The 14,094-nt window shown below is 40.7% G+C and overlaps 1 protein-coding gene across 2 annotated transcripts in view; it reads right to left on the bottom strand.

Moving 5' to 3' along the window:
• Window positions 1-5,703: 5,703 nt before the first annotated feature.
• Window positions 5,704-14,094, bottom strand: part of PARN (poly(A)-specific ribonuclease) — a 123,150-nt gene continuing 114,759 nt past the window's right edge. For both annotated transcript variants that reach the window (XM_019540130.1, XM_019540131.1), the window contains 2 exons: window positions 12,297-12,490; window positions 5,704-6,641 (listed from right to left, as the gene is read on the bottom strand). In XM_019540130.1, the coding sequence (XP_019395675.1) occupies window positions 6,589-6,641; window positions 12,297-12,490 (247 nt within the window). In that variant the 3' untranslated portion in view covers window positions 5,704-6,588. The remainder of the gene's footprint in view (window positions 6,642-12,296; window positions 12,491-14,094) is intronic.

Here is a 14,094-nt window from a genome sequence, read left to right as displayed (position 1 = left end):
CCACTCTTCTTGAACTCCCCTCTCCCTGGGGTCATGGTCCCTTAGGGCCTCACTGACAAGCTTCCTGAGCTTGTCAAAGTCAGCTTTCCTGAAGTAGTGGACTTCCATGTTGCTGACTTGCCAGCTTTACAGCAGATGGTAAAGGTGATCAGCTCATGGTTGCTGTCACTCAGCTTCCCATCGATCACTAGGTCACCAATTAGGTCATTCCCAGTAGCCAGTACCAGGTCGAGCAGCACTTTGTCTCTTGTTGGCCCGTAGATTTCTTGAGTCAGGTAGAGGTCATCCATGCACAAGAGGAAGCTTTGCGACCGCTCGGATTTTGCTGAGTGATCCTCCCACGAGATGTCCGGGTAATTGAAGTCACCCATGAAAACCATGGTGCTGGAGCATGTGGCCTCAGCCAGTTCCCAGGCGAACTCCTGGTCAAGCTCAGGAATTTGGGTGGGAGGTCTGTAGTAGACTCCCATCGTTCTGTCCCGTGCCGTGTTCCCCAGAGATTTTAACCCAGTGGGTCTCCAGTCATCCACACTGGTCGCCAATATCAGCTTGTAGGGACATGTAGCTTTCCTTAACATAGTGAGCTACACCCCCGCCCCTTTTATCTACACAATCCCTCCTGTACAGGGTATAGCCATCTATACCCAAGGTCCAGTGGAGTCTCAGGATAACCAGGTCTCTGTTATCCCTATGATGTCATAATTATTTTCATTGAGCAGGAGGACGAGCTCCTCCTGTTTATTCCTCAAGCGCCTGGCATTTGTGTACAGGCCCCCCTTGGGGGCTCCTGCCTTGCCCATAGATTGTACCAGGGCTGGGGCAAGCGTGGGCTCCCTTAAGTGCCTTGGCCTGCTGACTTTGCAAGGGTTACTCAGCCGGGCAGCAGTGGCAATAGTCCCCTCACCCCCCAACAGGTTTAAAGCCCAGTACAGCAGGTCAGTCAGTCTGACTGAGAAGAGCCTCCTCCCCAGGGGAGAGAGGTGGAGGCCATCTCTTCCCAGCAGCTTGCTGCCTCTCTCACCAAAGAGCGGGCTGTGGTCATGAAAGGCAAAGCCTTCCCAATGACACCAGTGCCGCTGTCTTTGGTTGACTACGTGGATCCTCCTCTCCCTCCTCAGCCCATAGCCCAAGACTGGGAGGAGTGATGAGAACACCACCTGTGCCCCCAGACCCTTTAGCCCTGCTCCCAAATCCTTGTAGCGCCTCATGACCCGACTGGGAGAGCTCCGAGCTGTGTCATTGGTGTCCACATGAATAAGGAGCATGGGGTAGTGTTCTGTGGGCTGGAGGAGCTTAGGGATCTTCTCCGCAATGTCCTGGATGTGGGCCCCCAGGAAGCAGCAGACTTCTTGGGCTAACGGGTCGGAGAGGCAGATTGTCCCCTCAAAATGGAGTTTCCCACAACAAACACTTTATATTTTGTCTTGGGGAGAGTGGGGGTGGTAGCTGCAGTTGAGCCTGTGTTGCCTGTAGGAGCTGGCAACTCAGCAGGCTCTGCTGGAGCAGCAAGAGATGTGTACCTGTTACTAAGCTCCAGCGGGGCAGGGGCCTTGTTGTGGCAGGCCTTAGGGCCCTTGACCTTGGTCCATACCCCTGACTGATCAGAGTGGGAGGTCCCAGAGTCCTCCTTTGTCCTAGAGGGAGACCGTGGTCTACCTTCCAGCTCCCGGGGAAGAAAGGCCTGGCAGTAGGAGTCAATCTCCTGCTCGTAGTCCCTGATAGCACGCAGTCTCTGGACTGTGACCTGGAGCTCCTCCAGCTGGTGCGCCAGAGACCAGACCCCAGATGGGGAGGTGGCCATGCTCCTGGCTGCCAGAGCCTGAGAAAGGGACAGGCAGCCCATGCAGCCAAGAGCCAGGGGCTCCATCTGCGTGGAGCCAGGAACCATGGGCTCTGTCTGGGTGGCCATCTCTGAGGTGCCGGGGGGGCCACAGAGCCCAAAGGAACCCTTGGGGTGCGACGTGTGCCCATCTGTGTCATGCCTCTGGTAGGCTGGCTACAGCTGGGACTGTTTACCCTGGGGGGTTCGCAGGCAGGGTCTTGGGCCCTCCCATTCACCCTCCTGCGCAAACTCCACGCTAACTCATGCGCCAGCAGGCAAGTGTGCCTGTTTGCGCAGTCTGTTTGTGTAGCTCCCTGGGCGGCTGGGCAAAGTAGGGGCCTGGGTGGGCCTTGACCCAGCCCAGCTCCACTCAGCCACCTCCTCCCACTGAGTGAGGGGTTAGCCTTCCCCCACCACGGGCCCTGCTTTCCTCCAGTAGGGGGCTTTGCAGCTGCTGGGGGAGTCTCTGGGGGGCTTTGGGGGAGCAGGCTTTCACCTGTGCGTCTCTTGCCACTCGGGAGCCTAACTGGGGCTTTTTTTTGCTGTTGGTGAGCCCTTTTAAACTGCACGCATGTGCAGTGGGCCCACCGTCAGGGAAAGCTGCTCTCAGGCAAGGGGGACCCTGCCCAGGATTTGGGGGGCCCTGCCCTACTGGAGTGGGACTGGTGAGTACCCCCTCCTACCTCTCTCCCTGGGGGGCTAGGCCAAGTAGGGGCCTGGGCGGGGCTTGACCCAGCCTGGTTCCACTCAGCCGCCTCCTCCCACTCAGTGAGGGGTTAACCCCCTCCCACCACAGGTCCTGCTTGCCTCCAGCTGCACAGTGAATCTATTTTGCTTCAAGTGAAAACTCAAGTGTGACGGCAGAAGTCAGCTCCCTAAAATATCAAAGACAGCAATACTGTATCCCAGCCAGCCTGCATCATGTCCAACCCCTAGGTACTTCTGGAGGCAGTGTGCTACACCACCCCTCAGCATGGGGACAGCATGCCCCAAGGATCACACACATAATGGTAAATGCTGTATGTGCCTGGGCTCTGAGCATAACCCTCAAAATGCATGGAGTACATGCATTGCTTTTACTAAGGTTGGCAAGAAGGAAAAACAAAAAAGCTCACTACTTTCAGCCCCATTCCATCATGCAAGTCACATAAATGAAAGCCACTCCTAACCCAGCCCTGCAGGCCTGGCAAGTTCAGGGTTCAACAGACAACATAGGGTTGCCAACCCTCCAGGATTGCCCTGGAGTCTCCAGGAATTAGATATAAATCTCCAGGAGCATGCTGAGAGATGAATGCTAGGGTATTCATTAACATATTAAATGTTGAATCCAATTTATACAGTAGTCCAGTGGATTTTTAAAATGTAATACTGTAGTAATGTACATTTGCCTTCCTGATGTAAAGTCTACATGCTACAACCTGTAACTGATAAATGCAAGCACACAGGCATGGTTGTGTTGTGCATCGTGGGCACACTGGTGTTCCAGAAACCTCTCAGAATGGATTCAAACAGATGGCAACTCTACAACAACATGATTTGTATACGGCCTTTTTTTACACCACAGCCAGTTCCCATATTCTGAGCTCTAGTTGGGTAGTCCTGCTTATTTGTTGTCCCTGGTTCTTGCCAGCAAAAATCATGTTTTGACCCTACAGTAAACACTTTGTTCCCTGCACTCAGAGGATTATGGAGCGCTTTAGTGGGTAACTTTAGCAGAGAGCTAAGAGTGAAGCAGCTACCTCATTACACCATATTTTCTTGCTTACATTGTACCCTGCAGTGATATGCACCCTGTTTTTGAAAGGTGGACTTAAGGGAAAAAAAGATCTTTCCTTCTAGTAAGTAACTGAGCAGCATCACATAGGGAGCTGATCATCTGCACTTCATAGTTTCACTTTCCTCTGATAACAAGCAGAACAGCGCTTACTGTTTCCTTGTGTATAATGAGCACTTTAATTCCCAGCAGCTGGTTTTTGGAAAGCAGTGCATGTATGTATATGCAAGAAAATATAATAGTTTTAAGACTTTTTATAGAATTTTTTTGTAAAATATGTTGTATACAAGTTTCATGAATACGTGGAAGAGATTTTATTTTTATCATCTCTTAATTGGGTTAAACAATATGAAACCACTTGTAGAAACCCCAAACTCATGTATAAGAAACCAAAATGCCTTCTCATCATATATTCCATAACTATATACTATTTGTAGCATAACAACACCTATGGACATTCAGACCTTATTGCACTAGGCAGCATGTGGCTATGACTCACTTTAATATTCCAAATAAACACCACAAAGTCAAATAAAATTCATAATTGTGTGGCTTTATTACACAAATTAACAAATGTGAATCCAATGTATGAAGTGGCAGTGTTTCCTTTGCCAAGTTACAGATAAGCAACTTTCCTTAATATTAAAGTGAATTTATTGACTTACCTTTCACTTACCAGATTAAACAGGAGGTCTTCATGATGCTACTAACACAGAATAATGAACATGTGATGTTGATGTAGTCTCTTTATTAAGTATTAATCCTTGACAGGGCCCCCCCAGCATCATTAATATATATTTCCCAGTTACCTTCCTTACTTTATTAGTGTAGATTTGTTGATTGCTCAAGGTTAATGACCATGCATATCAGGTACACTGAAATAATCTTTCAGTTAGAAACAGAATAGCACAAGCAGTAGTTACACAGAAGCAGTAGAGTTAAAAAAAAATAAGAAAAAGAAAGTATTAGGGTGGATTATGTGGTGGTAAAGTATCCTTGTGATTAAACTTGGCTTTTATAAGAGAAAGGCTAGAAGTATTCTTGCAGGAATAGTCATTATCTTCCTTTTATTCAGAACAACATCCTCATGGTACATACTACACTGGTGCATTTAGCTTAGTTTAAAGAAATCAAAGCTTAAAAGAATTCATGGATTAATGCAACCATGTGCATGTGCTGTAATGCAACATATTTGGACCACTGGTGCACTCTCTCAGATTTGCAGCTACTATTTTTTAGAATATACCATACTTGAGTTTTGTTGCTTTATATCAAGATAACGTAAGCTTTTCAAATTTTTTACTTGCTTAAATTTGAGAGAAATATAGTCTTTTTTTTTTTTTTTAAATGCCACATTTTAAAACATAGAAACTAAAAACAAATCTTGGCTACATTGCATCTCAATATTCCAAGATTTTCTCTTCAAAAGATGGTACACAATGGGCTATTTTTTAACTCTAACATTAATCACAAAATTCTGAGTGAACCTGATACCTCATTAATTTGAGGGTTCCAGAAGCGCACAGAAGTTGCTGATCTGTGTGGTTTCATTCCTTATGTGGATCTCAAGGAAAGAAACTCCTTGGATCTATAATGACAGCAGAGCTCAGAAATTATTTCTGTTACTTCCAGTTACACACACAGATTCTTTTTCTTATGCTATAGATGGTTGAGAGAAGAAAATAAGAAACGGGTTATGCTAAGTTTGAAACAGACTTCTACTTGAATTACTAAAGGTATTCCAAAGTGGCTGGCTGAACATGCAGCCTCAAATGTAAAGATATATCACTAAAAGAAAAGACAAGGTGAAAAAGTCCTATTTAAAAATTTCAGAATATAAAAAGGGCAGGGAAGGAGTGGTTTTTGCTTTACACCTTACCTTTCCTAAAGGATTCCTTGTTTTAAGCATGAATTGTAAGGGTTCCTGCTTCATATTAATTATAACCCTTATGAAATTTATTAATATTTTTATTCTCTACCCTGATGTATGGGAAGCATTATAAAAAAGCAAGAATCTGCATCTTTTATCTTTTTTCATTAAGATCATGAAAACAAGAGCATAAAATGAAAAGCTGTTAAAGGGTGCTAAAACAAAAAACACATTCACTCCTAAGAAAATGTCTTTAATTTTCATTTTATGGAAATACATCTTTTTTTTTTTATTTCCATGATACAAAAATGTTAAATATCAAACAGTTTCTGAAATCTATCAATGAAGATTGTTTTTAAACAAATGAAGGACCGGTGCAGTTTGCAGGTTTGTCACAGGTTGCAAAAACATTTTTACACAAACAGAAACCACTGAAAATCAGATCAAGACTTAAAGACTGAAAACAGTAATGGAGGTGTGAAACCAAAAGAAAACCCACCTCCCACCACTCCTGGAAAGGTCATGTTTTAGGAGAGTGTAAGTTCTAGTTTCCAAAGGACAAAAATAAGTGTATATATAGGGTTAAATTTATAGATGGATACTGTTTGAAGTCTTATTGGAAGGAAACAAAAGTATATTATAAGCTTTCAAGAGAAATTAGCTGGTAGAGAGCAGTAAGTGACACTGACAATACTATCTCTCGCAAGACTTATGGACAGTATATTTATACTGCCTGAAAATCTGAGAACAAGAACACTTATGTGAAAACTTGCCTTAAGCATGGAAACCGCCTAACATGAAATTCATAGCAGTGCTGATTCTTTTTGTACATTTTGTAGCCAACATGCCATAGTAGATGACCAAAATACATTTAGTCTTGCTTCTTAAATCTAACATCTAGCAAAGATTTCACATGATCAACAGAGAGAATTGTAAACAAGTTAATATATACACACATGAGTAAAACTATGACAATGATTGTTCAGTAAACGGTTTAAAAAATTAAACTGATTTTCATGAGACATACTGCTTTTTGACACCACTTTATTTAAATAAAGTATGGCTTCCAGTGGTGCATTCTTGTAATTGCTTTGAATCAGCTAACTTTAAGACAGTTGTTTGCTACCACGAATCAGGGACTTCAAAGAGTTCAGTGGAACTACTTGTGATGCCTCCTAGAAGGAAAGGAAAAAAAAGAAATAACATTAAAACTACTAATCTCAAGATATTTAAGAAAAGCAAGTTAAAAACAAAAATTGGAGATCCTTATTTTTTTAATGTTGTAAACCAGTATGAATCACTTACGTCAGGGAAAGATATGTGTGTCTGAAATCAGCTAGCCAGAAAAGATTACAATAGAAACTGTTAAGAGATTGCCTATATGCAGGAGTATTTGTGAAAACAAAGGTCCCTGGCAGATGTTACACTTAAGATGTGACTAGTCTGTTAATCGTGCCTTAAATGGTAATCTGGCCACATGTTCAGTGAAGTAATAGCACTACGAAGTGGGAAACCAGTCCTGATGCAATTCCAATCCAGCTATCAGTTGATCACTGGCCAGCAGAACCTGCACTAAACCCAAACCCAGTTGGAGCCCCAATTCAGTCCCAAACAAATCAGCCTATTGTTAGGTTCCCTGTTTTCAGCTTGCTGCTGCATGAAGAGCCTGGGATCATGAGGCAAACAGGGTGCAATTGGGATCTGATTCCACATCCCAAAAGCCTCATGTCCTGCCATGCACACATGGCATATGGGAGGTTCAATGGTTGGGATCGGGGATCAGATCCCATAGTGCTTTTACGTAAAAATGTCTGTCAGTGACCAAAAAGAGAAGAAAGCTTGTTTTAAACACTTCCCACTGGGTTCAAGACCATGTAAAATAACAAAGCAATGGCATGGGTAATATATTAAGCAATTAAGTACTACAGAGACTTTGGAGTTTTATATTGGGTTCTGCCATTAATTTCAAGTTTTATAATGACTAATTTTCAAGTTCTCATTGCACTACTTAGTTTACTTTAAAAAAATTTGTTCTTCAAGTCATTATATCTTCAAAGTTGCTGTTTACAGCAGTTGAGAAGGGGAAATATTGAAAAATAAGTATTTGCATTTAAAATAACTTTTAAATATGCTATATGCATTTCCAAACACGTTACTGCCAAATGTACCGTACAGATTTTATAATCATACACAACAAAAGCAGTTTCTTAAATACTTCAGTTGCCAGATTAAACCAATACACTCTTACATGTCTGCACAATTCATTTTATTTTTGTTCCGTGTTTGGAAAGAAGCTAAGTACAAAAGAAGAGGTCTGACAGAGAAAGATCAGACTGTTCAGAATTTAGCTTGTGTAACCCTTACCTATTCATCACAGCCTCAAGTCACAATTTGTACCTAAATTAACTTGTGTACCTCAACTTGTGCGAGACCATCATCCACCCTCAATTCATAAAATAAGAAACAGCAAAATACCGTTAAGTCTTAAAGCTACAAATTCTAATTTAATGAAAAATTTTCAAGTGCTTTATGTTATGAATTTTAGTATATTTTAGTGGCTTTTATTATCAGGGCAGCAGGCATCTCATGCTGAGTCTCTACTAAAGCTTTATATACTTGGTCAAAACCACCAGTAGAAGAGCACTCAGAGGCAGACAGGTCTTGTACTGTGGCTTATATATGATTGACAATAACTTCAGAACTTATTTTAAAACTTAATGAAAGCTGTAACTGTTTTAATTCAAAATTCACATACTGTGGATACAAAATGTAAGAGTTCATCAGTTCTTCAGCTGAGACGGTTGCTAGCATAATTTAGGTATGACAATGGGCTTCTTAAAGTGCAAACAGTACGTGCATAGATGCCCAATGTAAACAAATATGCTGCTTGAAGACCATTTGAAAACAATGACCAGCTTGAAAAGATAAGCAGTAAAAGACAGAAAGAGACTAGACTTCACAATTTGAGTCTACTGTTTTATTATTTTTTCTTTTTTTATAGTTAACATTCTATATAGCACCAGCACCTTGGGATTGAGGAAAGACTACCATCAATACTAACACTGTGGTGGTACTGAAAAATTGATTATTCAAGTTAAGATTCCAGTCTGGAGACTTAAGGATCAGCAAGGGTTAATTTTTCAATTAAGAAGCATTTGAGATTTACACAAATTCTAGACAGCTCATAATGTTGGGGACTCAGTATCACTTTTAGGCAAGTCAGAGCTACAGCTGAATTGAACTAAAGTGACACGACACAATGTGTGGATATAAAAATGAAAAAGATTATCTTTACTCTAGGCAGTCTTCCAAATAAGTAGGAACTCAATGAGTAACTGCATCCAAACCTTGATTCTTGACTGCACAGGGAAGATTATGAAGTTAAAATTAATCAACTAAAAAGGTGTTAATATACATGGTTAAATTAAATACTCTGAGATTAGCTAGTGATCCAAGATCACTATTTCTGAATTAGATCATCTGCACAAAGGTTTTTAACATACTTTCACTTACGCACGTTGACATAATGCTGGGGGATTTTTTGGTTGATCTGTCTTGGGCTTTCCTGAGTAGACAAGATGTAGACTGGATAGCTGAGTAGTAAAGCCTTAGACTCTTGAACACTAGAAGTCCCTGCTCAGCCCTGCAGGGAGTAGCATTCCCCTCCGCCCCAGTAATCGGCACCTTCTTGAAGGAAGAGCACAGGACTGTGGGATACTGGCTGTCTCTCTTCCAGCAAGAGAACTGTATAGGCATTCAAATTAGATGAGGAGGAAGAAAATCTTCCTCATAAGTGACTAATTTAACTTCTTGCAGAAAAGCCAGTTTTCTTCCACAAGAAATCTCTTGACTTTCTGTAGAGCTCCCTTTTTGTGCCAGGAGAGACGTTTTTTGGTTTCTTGGCAAAAATGCAATGTCTGTGCATAGCCATAGTACATTCACTTAAGACAAGACTAAGAAACCACCTTCATAAAAATAAATGTAAAATCGATTAGGTCAGTTTAAAGTGAGATAATGGGAACAGGAATACATGAATGCACTGCAGGGAGAAGTTGCCACCCCCAAAACTAAGTATAAATATGGTCATGTCACTCCAAGTATTAAAAGACAGGTAGAACAAGCAAGTGTACTCCAGGATCCTAGCTTCTATATGAAGAGTGAAAAGAGCTTTTTAAATTACTTTTTGCCTAGAGCAGGTATAAAGCCTCCAGGATAAGCTAATGAAGAGGTGCACAATCGCATGTGGCAGGATCTTGAATGATCTCAAAATTCCATATGTATAAAAATGGAAGCTTGAATTTGACCAACTGAACACAAATTCATTACAAGAAGAATATTTCATCCTTAAAGGGGACATGATTTGTCAAATTTCATTACTCACTTAAAGGAAACAGAAGCATTTGTCATTCAGTTAATCGAAGGAGGTTAAGCCTGTATAAATTCTAAACACCACATGACCTCAGAGTCCATACCATCTCCAGTCTCCCATTTTACAAAACTCATTTAGCTGTAAAAGCTCAATGTGTATTTTAAAGAAGCTATGAGCCACCATTATGACATCTTGCCATATTAAAAGTATTTCACAAACCCTTAAAAATGATTTACTGCAGAAGTGTGTTTACATCAAGATGCTTTGAATTCTGTCAATTAAATTTAGATTTCACCACATGTTTTCAACACATGAATAGTTCCCATCTTGTGCCACTGGCTTTAGAACAGTACAAGTTAATACCATATGAAACAGAACAATTTTGAACCATAGCTCACACCAGATGAGTGGCCAAAAACAAAATAAAAGTAAGACTGACAGTTTGGTTTCAAATCAAGTTATGCCAGTAGGATTCATATAGGAAATATTTTATTACTTCCTAAATTTCATTAAATTAATATAATTTACTATAAATAGCTGCTGTTATCTTCCACAAAGAGGAAAAATAGTACATAAGACTACCAAAGCTGTGCAGAAAGGCACCAAAATACTTAGTACCTTGCCTTATCAAGATTTTACTGCTAACAGATTTGTGCATCACAAAACAGACAGAAGCAACTAAATAAAACAAAAGTTTCAATCTTCCTTCCTCCTTTTCAGGGCAAGAGCTACATGCACCTATGTACTATTATCATCACACCTATATTTACAAGTCAAGTAGACATCCTTTTTGCCCTCAAATTAAGTGTTCTTCATCAACTGGAATTAGGTACGCACAGTGAAGGAAGAGTTCATTAAGTATTAACTAGGGGTGCACTGATAGATAATTTGGGGGGTGATACAAATAGCCAATATTTAAGGTGGCATATTGCCTAATACCAATCTGATATGTGATATAGCTGCCATCAGGTGGTAAGTCTGGTGTGGTGGAAGGGGAGGGAGGAGGGAAAGGGTGTGGGGGCAGACCAAGGCCGCCCGCAGTGAGAGAGGGGGCAGAGGAAGGCGCTGCCCAGCCGGGACAGGTGGGTGGGTGGGGGGCAGCTCTTGCCACTGTGTGGACCACAGGAGGGCAAGGGCAGGCAGGCATGCTCCCCCAGATCTGTGCAGCGTGGGGTGGGCTGAAGCTACGGGGTGGAGCCGGAGCCGGTGCTGTGTGGTGTTTTTCCTGCTGGGGGCTGGGCTCGGAATGGGCTCCAGCGGTGCTGGGATGAGGGTGCAGCCACCTCAAATTTTCTCGCAGATCCACTCCCAGCCCTGCGCCACCAAGCACAGATCCGGCTGAATGCCCCACCTCCACCAGTCTTTAAAAAGTATTTATTGAAAGGTTTTTTTAAACTGGTTATATTTAATGTTTTTTTTGAATCCAAAATGCTTTCTAGGAGTGAATTTAGAAAATCTGTATAGCTCATTAATTACTTGATACAGGGGGCTATACATGTGACCATCAGAAGGCAAACACTATTTTAATGTAGGGTTTGTTCTTTTTTTTCTCTTTCTGTTTCCTGCCTCTAATCAGCTCAAATCCCACAAATGACAGGAAATTCTTGCACCTGAAACAGACTTTAAATCACAACAGTCACTAAAATTTGATGACTGCCCATTTAATAAAGGAGTTAGTTACTCCCTGGAGCAAACCAGTTTACAAGTCTAATGTCAAATAATAATAGTAACTTAGTGTTTCATGAAAGACTTGGGCAGGCAAGGTTCATCGAGTAAATGTGATATCTTACTAGACCAACTGAGACTCCTCACCTAACAGGGTACTGGAAGTCATAAGAGAGGCTCTCATTCAATATTTGTAATAAAATCTAGCCTGTATACAACACAACATCCACTTCACTACAGTCAAATCTTGAAGTGGAACGTTTTCTCTGCACTGCTTCCTTTTTTCCTTCATCTATCTTTCTCCATTTTCCCATTTCATATATTTTATTTAACTATTTCAAAGAAAAGGTTAGAAATTAATGAAGTGTTTCGAACTTGTAATACCCTTTATACTACTATGAAATGCAGGTTTGTTTTGTTATTTTTGTTCAGCTCATCCCTTTATATTGATTACAAATAGTGCTTAGCTTTTAATATACCTGGCTGATGCTTTGTTTAAGTTGATGTGCTTGCCTTGTAGTCATACAAAGGAAACAAACTTGCATATGTCCTGTGTCAACCCAAACTGTGTCAAGTTCACAAACAAGAATTCCCAATTTCAAGACTTATGCAAAAGCTCTGTACAAACGGGTAAATCTTGTAATATCTAGGAAGGTTTGCTGGACTCATAATGAAACAAGCTTAGATTCCTGCCATTTGAGGAATTATAACCACCCAACTGGTTTCTTCTGACACAGAAATCCCAACTTCCCCATCTCTAACCCTTAAAATAAATAATCAACCAAATAGCTTGTACCTGTTGGACCCTGCTCCTTCTTGACCTTTTTGAATTTTTTGGCTCTCTTTCTTCCACCTGGAACAGACTCTGCACAGGAGTCTCTCTCATCAAGCTCTGTGTCTTGGACTTCCTCTTCTTCCATATCATCAGAGCCAGCTTCCTCCTGAATTGGACTCATACTTCTCTTTCCTGCTGTGCCAGTCGCTGTAAAACTGAAATTAAAAATGGCAAGGCAATATGGTTAACCTGATGGAATGAATGTAGAAACTGTATCTAATTAAAACAGGTGGATCTGGCTACACACCAAAATTAGAGATACGCGTCAGCTATGAATTTCAGCAATCATGACACTTCACCATGCTGACTACGTAAATTGTCTGGAAAATAAAGAAGTCTTAAAATTACCTTGCCTGGTGGAAGATTTGTCTGGCTGTGATGTTCTATGAAAATGATATTCACTGCTGTTCAGACTTTAGTCTTTTAGATGCAGAATGATTCACTCTTTATCAAAGAGTATTTTATTATTTTACCTTATTTTGATTAGGACATCTAGCTCAATAATAAAAGCAATAACCATATTAGGACAATTGTGTTTTTATGAAGACACTATGATTGTTCAGTGTATCCTAAGACTCAGCCTTGGGATAGCTGTCCCAAGACCATCTGGATAGACATTGAAAAATTGATTTGGTATTTGTTTAGTCTCAGAAATGCGTGCAAAATTAACACATCCTATATGCTCACTTCATCATATCTCTTTTGTATTGTATGTAATCTTAAAAATATTTCCTAAGTGACAGATGAAGCCATCAAATTTCACTTAATCTATTTTAATCAGGTCTTAAAGATTCCCTGCTATCAAGCATATGAGTGTATAAATCCAAATAAAACTCTTATTTTTCTGTAGAACACTCATCTATAACGCAATCTGAAGGTCATCAACTTCATTTAAAAACTAACATATGAACAGAACACTTAAGACATTTTATTTAGAATTCACTGAAAATACATCTGTTTTGTACGGTGTATCCTTTAATTCCACTGGGACGCTCTTGTAATTTAGCATTAAAACAAAATTTTCGTGGATATTAAATGAAGGTTAGCATCCATGTGTAACATGCAGCACTAACAACGTAGCCCAAAGAACAGCTGCTGTAATTAAATTTACATGCATCTGATTGTCAGCTGCTTAAGTGTTGGTGCATTTTAATGTTCTTTTTAAACAAATTATTTTACAATACAGGCAGTCCTTGACTTGCAACGTTATGAGTTACAACATTTTGCACTTAAAACATTTATAAATTGACACCCGGTTCCAACTTTGATGTCAGTTTTGACTTTACAACACTTGATCCGATGAGATGCCACACCAGCAAACAAGTTCGCTGTGTCGCCCATCTCCCTGGAGAACATCTGTCCAAATCTCCTTGGACACTTTCTTTAAGAAAGCAGAGAAGACTCCAGCCAAGATCCCTTCAAAATGTCCAGCAAAGTCACCTCAAAGAAGTCCTTCCAAATCAATATGATTGCTATTTACAATATAAATACAGTAATGTAGTTATATTAATAATCAATAATTGATTGAATACAAAATTCTGGATTATTTTTGGTGAAAACAGGGTATCAGGCCTTGGTTCAGGAACTAATCCCTCATTTATAACATTGTTTCCTATGGGAAAATTGGTTCTGAGTTACAATATTTTGACTTTAGATGCGGTTTTTAGGAATCAATTGTGTCATAAGTCCGAGGACTGCTTGTACTAATTTCACATTGTGGGACTTTACATTTTCCATGAAACTGGACTTCTAATCCTGC

The sequence above is a fragment of the Crocodylus porosus genome, unplaced genomic scaffold, assembly GCF_001723895.1.
Source record: "Crocodylus porosus isolate Cpor-Errol unplaced genomic scaffold, CroPor_comp1, whole genome shotgun sequence".
NCBI lineage: Eukaryota > Metazoa > Chordata > Crocodylia > Crocodylidae > Crocodylus > Crocodylus porosus.
This window is presented reverse-complemented; position numbering and strand designations above follow the sequence as displayed.